The sequence below is a fragment of the Lineus longissimus genome, chromosome 2, assembly GCF_910592395.1.
Source record: "Lineus longissimus chromosome 2, tnLinLong1.2, whole genome shotgun sequence".
Taxonomy (NCBI): Eukaryota; Metazoa; Nemertea; class Pilidiophora; order Heteronemertea; family Lineidae; genus Lineus; species Lineus longissimus.
In genome coordinates this window covers 25,700,584-25,717,172 of record NC_088309.1, presented here as the reverse complement: position 1 = coordinate 25,717,172, position 16,589 = coordinate 25,700,584, and the positions used below count along the sequence as shown (strand labels likewise).

At 43.0% G+C, this 16,589-nt stretch overlaps 3 protein-coding genes across 3 annotated transcripts in view; all 3 read right to left on the bottom strand.

Moving 5' to 3' along the window:
• The window catches only part of LOC135483253 (G protein-coupled receptor kinase 3-like), a 46,798-nt gene extending 37,673 nt beyond the window's left edge, over positions 1-9,125 (bottom strand). The window contains exons 1-3 of the mRNA XM_064763959.1: positions 8,508-9,125; positions 8,263-8,339; positions 7,381-7,454 (exon numbers count right to left, since the gene is read on the bottom strand). Coding sequence (XP_064620029.1) covers positions 7,381-7,454; positions 8,263-8,339; positions 8,508-8,620 — 264 coding nt within the window. The 5' untranslated portion in view covers positions 8,621-9,125. The remainder of the gene's footprint in view (positions 1-7,380; positions 7,455-8,262; positions 8,340-8,507) is intronic.
• A 1,764-nt stretch (positions 9,126-10,889) lies between these two features.
• LOC135483845 (potassium voltage-gated channel protein Shaw-like) lies at positions 10,890-13,774 on the bottom strand. Its single transcript, XM_064764893.1, has 2 exons — positions 12,864-13,774; positions 10,890-12,480 (listed from the first exon to the last, which is right to left on the bottom strand). The coding sequence occupies exons 1-2, from the start codon at positions 13,386-13,388 to the stop codon at positions 11,479-11,481; spliced, it is 1,527 nt and encodes a 508-aa protein (XP_064620963.1). The 5' UTR covers positions 13,389-13,774; the 3' UTR covers positions 10,890-11,478.
• LOC135483846 (uncharacterized) lies at positions 13,775-16,083 on the bottom strand. Its single transcript, XM_064764895.1, has 2 exons — positions 15,997-16,083; positions 13,775-15,317 (listed from the first exon to the last, which is right to left on the bottom strand). Exons 1-2 carry the CDS (start codon positions 16,004-16,006, stop codon positions 13,861-13,863), a joined length of 1,467 nt encoding a protein of 488 aa, XP_064620965.1. The 5' UTR covers positions 16,007-16,083; the 3' UTR covers positions 13,775-13,860.
• Between the last annotated feature and the right edge of the window lie 506 nt (positions 16,084-16,589).

Genomic DNA, 16,589 nt, shown 5'->3' with positions numbered 1-16,589 from the left:
TAAACCTTTTTAGAGGTTGTTGGCATAGGGATGTTGGCATAGGCACCCCTTCAACCCTTTGACCAAGCTGACTATTTGAGCACAGTTTTTAATCATCCAGGTCAAAGCCAGTCCATGGGGCAATGAGCCAACTGTTGATTCTGTTGCATAAAAGTCAAGTCAGTTTAATAGGAGAGAAACAGATCACTTGAGTAGACAAATCATGACTCTGTTAGGCATTGTTACCACTATGTTTGTTGGAGTCAACTCAGTTCACTGAAATTATTTTTTTTCACAATATTGATTATATAAAGCTAATAACTGAGAATAAACTACAGGGAGCCTATCTGTGAAGGGTGAGTGGCAGGTCAAATCATGAGACAATATTTAGAAAAAAATAGTTTTTTAAAGGGGTACGCAATTTGTATTCAACCGTGGGTCAGGAATATATTTTATGCAAAATGTGGAGCCCCTGTCAACCAAATCCTGGGCAACAACAGACAGCACACCAACCACCAACAATTTTCTGGCACAACCTCAGTTTATGATCAGGAATACATCACAATTATCCAAATGAATGTAATCAGCTCTCATGATCAGGAATTTCAAGAGTTGAGTCAAGTTTAGGGCATAATAAAACATATCGTAAGGTCAGTGATTACAACCTGTGAACTGAATGGACTACAAAATGGAATGCAAATGGTCATAAACGTGCAAGGCAAATGAATGGCTGTACATGTACACCCACCAAATCAGCAGGGTTAGTAATACGTCTGAACATGATTTCCGATGACAAAATATCTCATGAATAGAAAATGGACATCAAAACAGATAAGGTTTCGATGACATTCATCCACAATACCTGTACACTGCGCCAAATATTGGTTGGTACCCAGTAAAAGGAATTTTTAACAGACAGCTAGATAGACGAACACCACATACACGCTCTTGGCAAGAATGACAGTTGTGCCAGGGTTCGCTATTAAGTTGTGTTTTAAATGCTAACATATCATAACATTAGCATAGTAAACAAGCAATCGAAGCTTGAATTGTAAAGGTTCCATTCAGGCTCCAGGTTGCACGCAAACACAGCAAAATGAGCACCATTCATTGATATAATATTACCAGGTATAATCTGTAATTATTCATGTTCTATACATGGGGAAATCCTAGTCCCTGGGGATGGTCCAGGCAGTGTACTGTGGTTTTTCTTTGGTTTAGATAATCATCACATTCAATAACCACTACACTACATCAAACACATACATTAGCCGCACTTACACCACCTGAAAATGGACCACCAATCTTGGTTCTTGAACCAATGCCGCACCATCGAAAATCCACCAAGCGCTTACACCAGCGCTGCAGCTAGTTATAAAATCCGGCTACAGATGGCGCGCAAACAATAAGCAGAACGCAGAAAGCCTTGGCAGAAAGCGCCATTTCGAAAGCGCCGCCTGGAGCCGAACCATCTAACTAGCTAATTGCCGATCCATTTGCGCGTACACCACGACAAAGCCGAGCTTTTAACAAGCCGGGCGAATTTGGACCATCAAGCTTGGTGGGACAAATTCGCTCGGCAATTTGTATCGGCAATGGATTGCCGAACCAATTTGTCGCGGCAATGTGGTGGTGTAAGTGCAATTGGTCCACCAATATTTCGTGGTGTAAGCGCAGCTTATATCAACCGTAGGCATGAACAAAACGATGCACCTAGATGACAAAAAAAAGGGAACCGGGTGGTGTTTTAATTGTTGACATGATATGGTTGGATCATAAAAAATTTTAATGGCATGTTGCACATTACAATCACTATTCACACTCATTGATTTCATCCATTAAGAAATCAATTTAGTTGGGCACATCCAAAATAAATACTTTAGTCATGAGATGAAGCAGAATCAAAGAGTTTATGAGCCACAACATTGAGGGACTTTCCTTGCCACAGGCAACAGGACTACATGTATGTTGGTGGTCAAGTACTGGTCTTCACAGTCATCTAATCGACATGGGATTGGCTGCGCAACACTAATGGAGTTTTACAGTGGCGCCACATATGGCAAAAACTCGCTCACAGAACAATATTCAAGCATGACTGGCCGACAGTGCTCTCGATGCAAAGGGTATAATGCCTTCCATCATTGATAGTCCATACCATATAGCGCACCGAAGACTAAAATGAAAGCAATCTCCAAAACAAATATTTGTCTAGCATCAGACATTACCAATGGCAGTGGGATGTTGTACAGCCTCCATGTGGATGCATGAATATATGGTATGCCGGGCAGTAGCCTCATCATGACAACAGCCAAATCCAACAGAGCTATGATAATGCAAAATATATGGATTGCGGTGTCTGCAGTATCGGGTGATCTATGGTTGCATCTACAGGAATGTATGTTTGGTGCAAGATTTCAGCCAATGAGATCATTTTACAACAGATGAGTTCAATTTCAAATGTATCTAAATGTACTGTTATAACCTCAGACGGAGTATTCTCCATCAACGGCAGTTCCCTCTCACATCTTTACTTTGGCCTCGCCCATATGGATTTCTGTCCCCAAGGAACATCAACCCCACCGGCAAGGTAAAGTACTGCCCAGATAACCATGGTCACCACATACAGGTAACACAGTTAGCATGTTACTTGCAGTAATTACAACTTATGTAGTACATCACCACAATACTAATCGGTGAACACTTCATCATGTGACCACACCCATGGCATCTCCCACACACTGAAAATCATATTCACACCCACTTGGTACATTATATTGTAAGGTCAATAGCAGTATCTAGCACTAGCAGTAGCAATAGACATTTCAGTCAGTCAGACAGCCGCTGCTTTTGGCTCCAACACATCAACTTTCACAGAGATTTCGCATTCTCAAACCAAAGCCAAGATTACGGTTCCTGGGCTCCGCCATAGTTTCAGCTTCAGATTTTGAATTCGGTGGTGCCAGGACAGGAAATAAACTTGAATCAAAACAATAGCAAGATAGGTTATGGCTGTGTTGGCAGGGATGCGAACCATAATCTGAAATTCTGGCTTCCTGGCCTCTGTGTGGCCAAGGGAATGCTGAAAATGGCAATCATCAACAAATCTTCCAAATTCTTCAGGGCAAGAATGCATATTGATGACATCACTGCCCTCTGATCTCCAGCACCCCCAACACCAAGTTCAAATTACCCCTGACCACCAAAAGTTCTAGGGTCTCTGAGTTGGAGCCAATCAGTCCCCCAGAGTCTCAATGCTCTTCTCTATCATCTCAAACACACTTGCTCTAAGCGGGAGTCATTAGTATTCCAGTCCCAGAAGGACTGTTATTATTGATGAATATGACACACAGATTCAGCATTACATTCAATCCTAATTGGACAAGACTGACTTTCACTTTGATGGCCGACCCATGAACTGTGGGTGTCAGAGTGGTGAGACTCTCTGTTGTGAAGGACCATGAGTCGAGTCCAGTCCTTGCTCAGAGCACATGCCAGAGTTAGGAGACCATGATGCAACTCTCTCTGCAGCAGAGAGGCTTCGTTTCTAGCATGAACAAAATGACGTCAGTCTCTGAGACTGAGTGAGAGTCACTAAAATGTTGAAGACGGAGCAACAAGTGAATGTTGCAATGCGCTACAAAGTAGATAAAGGGACGAATAATTAAGAGAAACACTGGCGCGGCCGTTGTTTTTGCATGGATGACGCCAAAGAAGAAGTTTTTGTCTAGTTTTCTTTCTGATTGATATTATAACAACCCACAAACAGGCCTACTGGTTGTGTTCAACGCCTGACAATGGATAATTTGATACCGATTAGTATGCAGCCACCTGGTGTTTCTCAACAGTAGTTTTCATTGCCATTGGCCATTCACAAAGCGATATGCCTATTCATTTAATCAAATATTGAAAATAGTGAATTGATTACCCTCGAGAAGAGCAGTTCTAGTTTGATGTGTTATTGTTGATACATCTGTGATCTGGGCCTCAGCAGATGCTTTGGTTGCACAGTTAGACAGTATGCAGTTACAGTCCAGGCCCTTGTATGAAATACTGATACAGATACTCAACTGGGCATGATACAAGTTTTGACGCTTAGACAACAGCGCCACAATTTAGCATCCTACTAAAATGTTCAAAGCTGATTTGTCACGCAATTAAATTACCAAATAACATAACAAATAAATCGCAGAATTCTCAGTTCATGTGAATGAACTTTACGCGATATCGTAATCCACATCGCATGACAACATTCACACGCTGGGTTTCTGAAGTAAATCACGTTATCAGCAAGCAACCAAAAGACAATTTACATAGACCAGAACATTAAGAAATGCACACAAGATCTTAGCACATTTTCAGACAGGATGCCTCCACACCAAAAACTAACAATTCGTCTCCATGGTGACCACTGGATTGCACTTCTGTAGAGCGTGGTTCCGCCTAGCGGTTGAATCCAAAAGATCATATACAAAGGAAATCAATACTGCGTTAATAAGCAACTATTAGGGCTTAATTTGCACTTTGGCGAAAGCATGAAAGTCATCCTAATCATGGAGGGATAGAACAATGATCAGATTCACAGCTTTTGAAGGAATTCACAAACTGATCACATCTGCAAAGAAGAAACTTGACAGAAACGGGAATAATCGAAAGTGAAAGGAAGCCATGCATATTCTGTGTACATGTACTGTACAAAAGATTCAAATCGCTCGTAGTGCAGGAGAGTATACAACAAAATGGACTAAGGCAAGTTGCTATGTCCTCAGAAGACAGCGCAGTAGGTAGCAAATGCTGGAAGTGCTTGCCATTGGGTGATATGAATAAAGACTAGTAAATGATTTTACTTCAGTTTTGTACAGAAAGGCCTAGTGTAAATGTACATGGGGTTTTCAGTAAAAGCAATTGCTAGTCTTTATTCATATCACCCATGGTGTTTCCTCAGATGGGGAAACCACAGTAAGAAAGCTTCAATTCACCAGCGGGTGTTTCCCAGTGAACTCTACCAGAACGGTCATTCCCACTATTGCATTCCAACAGGTTTGCAAGGAAGAGACCTGTGCGTCTGCATCATTCTGTGGCAAGAATTTTCTCATCTCGCCAACAGAATATGCACATCCTCCGGTACAATCAGAATACCTGGTTCGTATCCCTCACAGTGGCATGTTTACAACCACAACTTGATTGTGAGTGGTGAACGATGATAGTTGGCTACTATAGGCTATGTAGTAGCGTAGAAGGAAGACGGACTTGCACATACTTGCGTAGGTGTGCAATAGCAACTCGGAGGCAGCAAGAAATAATACCAAAGTTCATACAACTACAAGTACAGGTGGAAAAAGTCTGTCCTAACTCTGTAGAGGTTCAAAACACTTTCACTTCAATGGCTGCTTCAGTTGGGGTATTCGCAGGGTATACCATTTACATGCTTCAGGCACGAGAGAATCAGTTAAATGGTGCATAAATATTTTAAGCGCAGCTGGTTGATCCATATCCAGGCAGCGATTTGCTGGCAACCTTTATGTGCATTAAGTTTGATATTCAATCTGCTAAAACGAGTAAAACTCATAGTTTCAGTCTACCAGGGTAACTGAAATTGAAATTGGCCATATTGGCTTTCAATCATGTCTGCATCGCTCAGATATTGGATTGGTCTTGAGTAAGATTCTTATCACAAAGTTGGGTGCAAGGGGCGACACCAGAAGGTTGTCACTGTCATTGTCACTGTCACTGTTCCCAGCCATGCAAAGTTACAAGCAAAGTTTAACTGATGTGATGGTACTACACCGAGAGGATAAAAAATCTTCTCTAACATCTCTGCAGTAATCTTACAGTCTCATGAAATGCCTATGCGAAATGGTGAATGGGGAATGGTTCACAAAGATTGAGGCGAGGACATTCATCCGGAACCAAAATATAGTTCACGAATGCAAAAGTGTGAAACAGTTCCTTTCGAAAATCAGCAAATATTCTGACTATTCTTCAACTCCTATTTGGATGAACAAGACAAATGATGAGAAAACAAAGCATCAGCGCTTATTCACACAGAACTTTTTTGTACCAGATAGCCTGCAGCACAATCAATTACGCTGTTCTACATAGGTCACACACGGCCATTTGTATTCTATGTCAGTCCACTTGGTCTCCACTGCTGTGAGGCCATAATCCATGGCACAATGCAACAGGTAGAGACAGGTGGTAGCAGAGGAGAAGTTCAACTAGCTCAAGCTGCCCCAAGCGTGGGATGCGAGTCTATTACGGCCACTTGGAGCCAGCCACATTCACACCACTTTACCAAGGCCCAAAATATGTTATCCTTGGGCTACAAGTGGCCGTTTGCAACCAAAACAATCGTCATTATACAGTCCCTGTTAAGAGAGAACAAAGCTTGTTGGTAGAAGGTTTGTGTACAATTTCCAATGCAGCCAAGAACTGCAGACCAAAACGGGCACTCCAGGGAGTATTTGTAGCGGCCAACAACTGGCGCTAGGTCAGTTTCTCGCATGACAGGACTGTGGACTTCATCAAGTCATGTAATAACATGCCCTCATTGTCAATAGTCATTGCATGCAGGATATATACGCCAACAGTAAGCTCGCCTTTTTATATTTTCCCTGACGTCATCATTGACCACCACCTGTTGCATGACCTACATGTACACAAAAACTTATGCTGACTGTGCAAGCTGACAGTCAAACCATTGGCATTATTGACAACACACTGTTTATTTCAATGATATCATGATATGCATAATGAAATACAATACATTAAAAAAATTAATATAAATTTATGTCAAATACAATATTGACATCTGTAGCGAGTTTCGTCATCCACACACAGAGCGATTTTTAAAAGCCAGACGCGTTATTTCATACATTTTGAAAGTGGCAGTCGTAAAATAGAGCAGAAAAATCAGCCTGATCAGATGGCTTGGGTGATATAAAATCTTTGCCAAATTAGGAATGTTCAAGTTTCTGAGGCATTTATACATAACATAACATCCAAAAACCTGAAACATAAAACATGTAAAAAGGGCCACAATGCAAGAAGATCAAGATCCGAGTTGATCACCAGGGACAAAATCTATGGTAACTATACACAGGACAGCCTTATGCCCCAGCGACAAACAGTGCAGTACTGGTCAATGAGATACTTTCTGCTTTGTGCATGTTGAGTGCAGCCAAAGCTTCTAAAGTTCTACTGCCAAGCTATACCGCCATAGGCCAGAAGCTCTGAGCACAGGGAAGTTTTAAAAATGTAGGTTAATAGTGGCCAGTACTGTACTACAAACTTTTTCACCCAGTATTGTTTGGGATTAATGTCACAAAATACATGAGACAATAATATGGAACTTATAACAAGAAAAATGAGCCACTGCAAATGGAATGAAAAGGTGATGCTTACCTCTTCGTAAAATTTCAGTTGAGGGACAGGCTCCTCACACATGTTGCTACAGTATTCCTTGAACAGTAAAAATCCTGCAAAACAGAAAATAAATATTACTATTTACTCATCAAATCAAGCTTTTTTGCTGTAACTGAAAAATATATACACTCTTGTTTCATTCACATTCACTCCTGGCTCATACACAAGACATTATTTGGTAACTTTTATTCATACATAGGCTTTATAAATAATCATAAGAACAATCATCATCATCATCATATCATTAGTTGTTACTTATTTCATCGTACCTGAATATTTAAAGCGTATTGATCAATAGTACAATGTGTCATTGCAATTACTGCATTGTACGCTAAGTAAACAAATGTCTTGTTACTGAAACAAAGCTTCGGAGAAGTAATGTAGGTGTTCCGCATTGTAACATGGAAAACATTACCTTAGGCTGTTTAATAATTCAGGATGTCTCTGCTATTAAACTGGTAATAAGCCCAAGGACAATTGAGGAAGAGATTATTTACTTTCTATTTTCAATAAGTGTGGGATGCAGGATCCAAATCCCCCCCCCCCCCATGGTGAAATGCTTGAAGAGACGCCCAACAGTGTCTCATAATAGAGATGTAGACCTACCGTAGGTTAAATTAGCATTACATAGGACGAAGTTAACTTAGGACTAAGAGTAGACTACAGTTTAAGAGGAAAAGTAGATTTCTCCTAGTGACCAAAGCATTCAAAGATCACAACAGACACCTGCATCTACAGTAGAGGTCTACTGAAGCATGCCTGGTTTGTTTATGTTCATATTCAAATAAGGTATACATCATCATGACACAGTAACCAATGGCATTTGACCTGAAACAAAATCAGCCACGCATAGAAACTTACCCAGTTTCTGATGAAATATCTTGTCAAATGTCACTTCGCCCATTTTCTCCAGATGCTTGTGCATGACACTACGGACACTGTGAAGCATAAAAATACACAAATAAGTGAAATGGCGACTTGGATTTATAATGAGTTTAGGGCGAACGGACCTGAACCAGTGAACGAAATGAAAAATTGGGTTGGTAAGAAGAAGTTTTGTAGGAGAAATCGGAGACTGACGGGGGAGGGATTTGACTGAGGCCTACCTTGGGTCCGGTAGTACAATTTTCTTGCTAGCTCTGGCCGCTGGAGTGGATTTACTCTTCTCCATGGCCATGAGATAGCTCACATCAGCCAATACTGCTTCTAGGTCCGCCATTTTGCTTATCTTCTTGAACCAGCCTAATGGCTGTTCCTGTACGCGGAGTATGTGACCTGTGGTCTCAGAGTAAAAAAGATTCGCTAGTTGACTTGGCTCCTCCAGCACAAAAAGTACACTTATCACACCAAGATAATTAGTTTCCAGTTCTTATACTCCGTTTAGGTGTAAATCCACTGAAAAGTTCCATAGATCCATACCGAAACAAATCCTAAGCAGTGGGGGTGCAAACCAATAGTGGCAAAGCCAATCTGCAGAATATATTATTGTGGTGATTGCCCTTCCATTGGCTTGGCCTGCTTAGCTGTGCATAGTGACGGCAACAAGCGTCACAAATCAACTCTTAAGTCAAATTATCCTGAAATCCTGCTTCAATAACAATACCCGGACAAACTGTCAGTTGGTCTTCGGCTAATGATCCGCATTAATTCGGTCCTCATAGACGAACATTTATACTGTTAGCAGAGCAGCTGATGCTAACCATACACCCTGTACCAAAGGCTACACCAAGAGCCCCCTAGTGATGTAGATGTCTCTCCACAACGTCATACTCTTATGTCGGTCATGGACATAATGGAAATGAATGAAAATGGCAGCAACCTTTATCTTATTGACTCAGATAAATCATTTTGGACAGAGTAAGCCAAGAGACATGAATGAACTGCTTGGAAACAAAGTCACAACCAGCCGGATAAGGCTCAAGTATAATGTGAATATATCCTTAGAGTACTCGAAGATATACCCCAGCTCATTTTCGTTGGCCCGATATTACTTCCTATTGGATAGAGGATGGCCTGCACTGAGGGCCAGCACCTGTTTCAACCGAAACTCCACTTAACTCCAATAGAGTTAATGAATTGTCACAACCCAATCCAGGACGTCTGGGGACGAAACACTCTTTGATTTCCTTATACATGTAGCTTTATCAATATGCTTTCCTTTGCCACACAAGACTTGGGCCTCTATCATTCATATTGGCCTGGTCACATAGTAGGTTCAGTATGTTTCAAAACATAAACGGTTGAGGATCTTTGCCATCGAACTCGTTCATTGGTCTGCTTTGAGATGGATTATCAGGTGTTGATCTGCTCGTGCTGCCCTTGGCTCTGGGTGTAACAGCATTTGTTATCTCGCCAGATCTGGTTGTGACAGTATCTGCAATCTCATCAGGTCTGGTTGTGACAGCATATGCTGTATTATCAGGTTTGGTTGTGGCATCATGTTATGGTATGGTTGTTGCAGTATCTACTGTCTCTTCAGGTCTTTTGTTCTGATTTCATGCAATCTCTTTATGAAAATGATCAGGCAGGTATTCACCATGTGAAAAAGAGACACATTTTTCCTAAGGGTGGAGACAAGGTCCGCCCTGTAGAAACATGGTGCACTACGTTGAGAGAGTACACATCTAGATCAGACAGAGTACGCATAGTGAAGGGGCAGGGCACATCCAGCAAAGACTTGGTACACTCTCTGGCAACATGGCGAGCTATGACGGGAGGGCACATCCAGAAGAGACATGGTGCACGACTGTCTCATTGGCCGAGAGTCATTTCTGCAGGTAACAATAAAGAGCGACGGTAAAATACACAGGCCTGTTGCGGTGGAAAACAAAAATGTCCTCGTTTTTCACTTTCGCTCCGATGTCTTTGAACAGGGTGACAAGTTCATGTACTCCAGGGTGGCCCAGAATTATTATCCCTCACACAATGGATACACAATAGAATTCTATTGTGGAGGGGAAAACCTTTCTGGGCCACCCTGCAGAGTTACTTGAGTTTCCTCATCAGCCTCAGGTGGGCCAATGATTTTGACGGGGCCCCAGCTAACGCCATCTGAGCTAACAAATTGGAACGACGCGATTACTTTAAATCACCCCGTCCTAGGGTGAGAATTTTGCCCCGAAGGACGAGTTATTCCATGAACCCCAAACATCGTGCTGACGACCGTTGCGATCGCAGCCTATCTTTATTCCAACCTACATACCGTACAGGACCCTTATATACAGTACGTGGCATTACTCCTGTGTGGACGTTTCATGTGCGTACTATGTGTAGTATGAATGGCCAACGGCAGGGGAGCCAGGAGCGGGCTCAGGACACAACTAAATCTGCGATAGGGTCCGTGTACATTCTGTATACATGTATATACATTTTCGTGATTTAAAAAAAAACAATGATGGGAGTTTCATCAAACTTTGCAGAAGTGTAGTCCTATGTCTTTTCAATGTCATAAGTGAATTTGAAAAAGTTCCAATGATTCTAAATTGGTTTATTAGCGTTTTCATGAGACACAATTTGACACAATACGGGGCCGTGTTAATATACTGCATGTGAGAGAATATCTAGAAAAATATTGCGTTCCTATTTCATAATCGACCGAAATTCTGTTAGTTGATATCGTTTAGTCTCCTGTTAATTCGAGGAGTGCATTTTCCTCCTGGTCACCTAAATTCCACACCCAAGTTCTCCCTCTAAATCACAGTGAGCTAGAGCAATACGATAAACTCTAGATCTCCCAGCCATTCTACTACAGGACAGGAAAGGGGCGAATAGGCACATTATCCTCCAGGTCACATAAATCACACACCCAAGTTCTCCATCTAAATCACAGTGAGCTATATCAATACGATAAACGAAGTAGGCCTCCCCACCCAGTCCCGTAACATTGTTATAGTCGCCTTGGGACCACTAATTGAACCCCAGTCATGGCGGACCTGCTACCTTTAGTCACCCTTTTAAGAGTATAAAACGTCACATCAAAGTCAGCAAAATGTATAGCATCTATTATGTATAGAAAGAAATTACAGTCTCGAATAAGGCCGAATATCTCGGACGACAGAAATCTATCTGACGTCACGTTTACGAATGTTTGGTCACGGTCTTCATTCTATGGCGTCTTGCTTCTCCAGTCGCTACAGTCTTATCGAGGACCCATGGGTCCTCCAACTTCTCCGCCTGCCTTTCGGCACATCGGGCTTCAGTGCTCGTGGTAGAGACGTTCATTGGAACGACGGAGACAGGCTTGGTTGTAACCAGGACGGCCCTTAATTTCTCCTGCAACTTTCGCATCTCCTTGTGCACATTATCGTAGTAGACATTGAAACCTCCGGTCACCACTGGAATGGACAAGCCAATTATCACAAGCCCGGAGATCGTGCAAAAGAAACCCACAGCATAACCACCGGTACTTTTCGGGACCGTGTCTCCGTAGCCCACTGTGGTCATTGTCACAACTGCCCACCACGCGCCAACCCAGACCGACTTGAATGTGTCCTCAACGCCAATCTCGACGGCAAATATTAAGAAGGCAAAGACCATCATACCGATGTTAATGCACAAGACGACGGTGATTAGCCCATAACAGCTCTTTCTCAAGACCATCAGGAGGACACGAAGACCGTCGAACGTATTCGCGAGACGGACAACGCGAAAAGGACGCAGCATCTGCAGGACCATGCACACCAACCAAAGCCATTGCAATCCCTGAACCTCCAGGTGTCGTCTGATCAAGCCAAAGCCTATGAACATTCCGAGGATATACGTGATGATCACGATGATATCCAGGATATTCGTGAAAGATCTCAGGAACTGTTTCTTGAAGGGACAGACGGCGAACCTGACGACGAATTCGCCAATCAGGATGAAGTTTAGAAGAGCGTCGACGGCATATAGCTCCAAATGTCGTCGCCCCGTCCAAATTATTCGCCATTTCTGCGTATCAATAAGAGCCGTGATATTCTCGAACATGTGTTGGTATCTGATGACTGTACCATTTTCGTGGTACATGGCTCTCTCATCAAACATCAGGCCATATGTCACCAGGGAAAGACCAAGGACCACACCAACGAAGATCGACCAAGCCTGAAAAAAAGAAATATTATTTTTAAAGCCATCCTACACTCTCCCTGGCCGCATTACAATTCCACTTCTGTGGTCTGTGACAGGGATGTACGCAACATAAAATGTAAAACACCGTGATTGCAATGAAGCACTTTATGGTGCATAAAGCATTGTGCCTCATTTTCCGCCAGCGGTTATGGTTAGGATACCATAATCGCTGGGGCCGGAGCGAAATGTTGAAGCAAACAAAATCCCATGAATACCTCACTGTTGGTGATAGTTAGTTGTCTCATTTTGCCGAAAACCTCGGCCAGGCGCCTCCGTTTTAGCGTACATTTTCGCTCCGCCTTCGCTGTGTCTGGTGAGACCATCAACATCTCCAGATCGGTATCAATCAATCATACCTTTGCTAACTTGGAGGAGACCGGGAACTCCATGAAAAACCAGGTGTCCATTCTCTTCCGTCCCCATCCGGTTGAGCTGGCGCGAATCTCAAGACTCTCGTCCACACCACAACAGATCTCGTCCGCGACTGCGCGTGCGATCTCCCGCTCCGTCACGTCTTTCTTGACCTTGCCGAAACAACATGAAGCCACCATAGTCTCTGGGATGTTCCAGAACTCCAGCTCTTGAAGCAGTTCGCTTCCACATGCATTACTTGGCAGGTGAACCTCGCCGTCCCTGTGCGCAGACAGGATGGACTCGAACAAACCTGGACGTCTATCGAAGAAGAATACCCCCGTAGTTTCGTCATAGTGTTCATTAATGGATATGGTACATCCTAACTTTGACTGGGGGATATTGAGGATGGTCTGGCGCTCTGTCTGGAAGACACTCCCGCCAACGTTGATCTTCATGATATCCATTTTAACATAAAATGCGCATTTGATTCTGTCTGTCATATAATTTACACATACACGAAAACCCATCCTCCGAACATCCCATTTGTTTAATGTGTTAAATTATTCAACTGGAGAGACAATTTGTTGTGGTCATAAAACGAAAAGTCAATGAGCCGTGAACTTTTTATTAGTCACCACGGACACCACGGACAGTTGTTCTACCATTGTTGCATGACCAGAAAACTGCCTTCCTTTATCAGCTGCATCAAACAGAATACATGCGCATTGGAAGACGCAATTCAACTCTACAGTAGTTTTTGCTACTGTTGTCAGAATACTTTTACAATTATATACGGCACATAGGCAACGAACACCAGAGCAACGCTTTCTGATATGGTCACCGCTGTTCATGAAATAGTCCGTATGCGCCGTTTGTCTAGACTCCCTGGGGAGCCCATCGCGTCATCCTAATACGTTCGCCATGAGATTCGAAAAGTACGAAAGTACGGGATCTTAACTTGAAGTAATGGATTTGCAAATCATGCTGTCCAAAGATGGTTCATGAAGTAGTCATCTCCTTACACAAGCGAACACTTGAAACAGAGTTCTGCCAATTTGTCTTCCTTTCTCTCGAACCTGCAATTGTTTTAGCAAGTTTATCAATATCAGGAAGCCTACCTAATGTATCCTGTTCCTCAGACTTATTGCTATCACCTAAAATTGTCACCTTAGGTGCCCCTTTCAAGTCAGGGAGAAAGTGACGGCGTCTCGTGCCATTCCGGAGTTTCCTCCTGCGCTTAGGCTGTGACAACATACTGTCGAAGGCTCTCAAAAGTTTTCTGGTCCCACAGTGTCTTAATTTTAGTAAGTCGAGATATGACGAAGGAGCAGACGCCTCCTTCATAACGTCTTTTGTATGAGGCAAAAATTGAGAGGTATTTCTCTCTCCTGTCCCTGTCTGACTTGAGCCAGGAATCTTCCTGTCTTTGCTCACATCGCTGACGCGTTTAGCGACACTACGACGACGTGACTGATTTCCAGCTGCTATCGAAATCCTCCGAATCCTGGTTTGCGTATCAGGTTGGTCATCCTCCTGGATAATATCGTGTTGGATCAAATCTTTTGAACTTGCGTCGGCCTCCATGCGGCCAAGCCGTCGCACCCGGGACGATCTGGTCGTCTGCTCATTTAGATTCGGGACATTGTCATCCGATTCATTCACATGGGCTGCGGCTGCGGCAGACTCGAACTGTTCATTTTCTGGTTGTGTTTCAGATACATTAGATACTTTCTTATTGTTCGTCTTTCCTTCAAAAACTTTGACACTTTTACCGCGCATTGCGGCGAAATATGGCTTGGTTCCTCTGTAGGAGACCAGGCGATTTGTTCCGTCGCTCATCTTCTCAATCGTAAAGATACTATCGCTCATTTTACGGCTGAACTTTGCCCTGTATTTCTCGCTGCCTTCAGAGGAGACAGAGTCAATTGAATGAGCGCCATCGTCTGAAACCGGCGACATCGCTGTGAGCCGGGGAAACCTAGACGCTGCGTTGGAAATTGGCGGCAATGATCCCTCAGCCCCGTGATCACGTGTCTTCCCCTTGACGTCTGCCAATCTAATAACGCCATAGTGAGCTGTGGAGTTCAGTCTTTCGTTGACGTGATTACTTATTTTGAGATTCGACAAGAATTCTTTCACGCGATCGTCTGCTGTCTTGGGTTCGGAGATGAACTTTGGAAGATCGTTTTCCCTCATTCCCACATCACCTCTCAGGCGTCTGCACCTCTCGTCGCGTATCTCCTGCATACGTTTCGAATAGTCGACCATGGATTGCTTCAATTTTCGCTTGTCCTTGTCAAGTGTGTGTATCTTTCTGTCCATCTCATTCCTGTAAGTGTTGATGGTACGAGAGAATTCCACCTCCCGCCCTGTCAGCCTGGCCAGAGTGGACCGGCAGTACTCCACCCTCCGCCCATTGGCCGCCTCGGGGTAGTCGATAGGGACGATACGAAATCCTGTAAGAGAGATGGCAGTGTTTCAGCTTATGTTTGCAATGGTTAAACAATAAAAAAGACAGTTTTTATACTCAATAACAATGATATCTGTAATTCATATCCCGGTAAGTGCTTTTTTTTAATCCGCTTATCGTATTGTGGAAGTGGATTTGCTTGTAAGTACATGACCTCTAAGTGCGTTCTGCGTAGAAAAACACACGACGAAAACAATTTGAATCGAACAAATTCACATTTTCGACCGGTCCCAGAAAAATGACAACAACATATCACATAAAATAGTGAATGAACTGGTAAAGAAATCGCATTTACGGACGCGTGGCCAGGCAATGGGAATGGCCCGTTTAGGGACCTTGGACTGCGCACACCAACACCGTTGCCGGCGAAATGAAAATGGTGCAATATTGTCATATGTACTTGATAGCTACTTGATGTACAGGGTTTACAAGTTCATCACATATTCCATGACTTTAGGGTAGCCTACGAAGAGAACCAAAATCAAATATGACAGGAAGGTCAAGAATGAACCCGATATATAGCGTGGCGCAACACTTTGGTTGATGACCAGTAGTCACCAAACGCCAAACCAAAGAGACAGTATCACCTCTGAAATACCGTCTTTGTTACGAGCTTGAATTTAGGTAAAAACCTGAATTAAATTTGATTGATGGCCCACACTTACCTTTATTCATCTTGGAGAATTCACATCCTATTTCGATCTGTTGGGGTGATGTTAGAGAAGTGTACTATCCGTCCTATCAGTTCTCCATGTCGCAACCTACTGGAAAGATGTAGTTCAAATAATGTCGTAAATCCCACATGAATTGTCGAATTAAGTTCATGAACCGAATATTAAGCATTCACAGAAGCTCGTTATTAATCATAATCTATTAATGCTTGGATTATCATTTGCCTGGGGTGCCTGTCAAGGAAAGTATCATGCCCGGGTGACAACGTTATAAGCAGATTGTGACGCGTCCGTCGTGATTATTCTGTCTCTCTTGTCGTGGTCCTATTCCCTATATCATGCCTGCTGACAGTTTCGTGGGGCAGAAGTTACTAGTGTAAGTCTCCAACATCTCGAAGGTTCTGGTAATGGCAGATGTCTTTATCACGAAATTCGACGACAAGATGAAACTTGATAATGTCCAACATCTCAGAATATGTGAAAAGCATAGGAAAACGGTCTAATATGATGGGTAGTACAAAGACATGACAATCTGGTGTTGGTCAGTATGATTGCCTGTCAAAAGACGGGGCAAGGTGATGATTGCG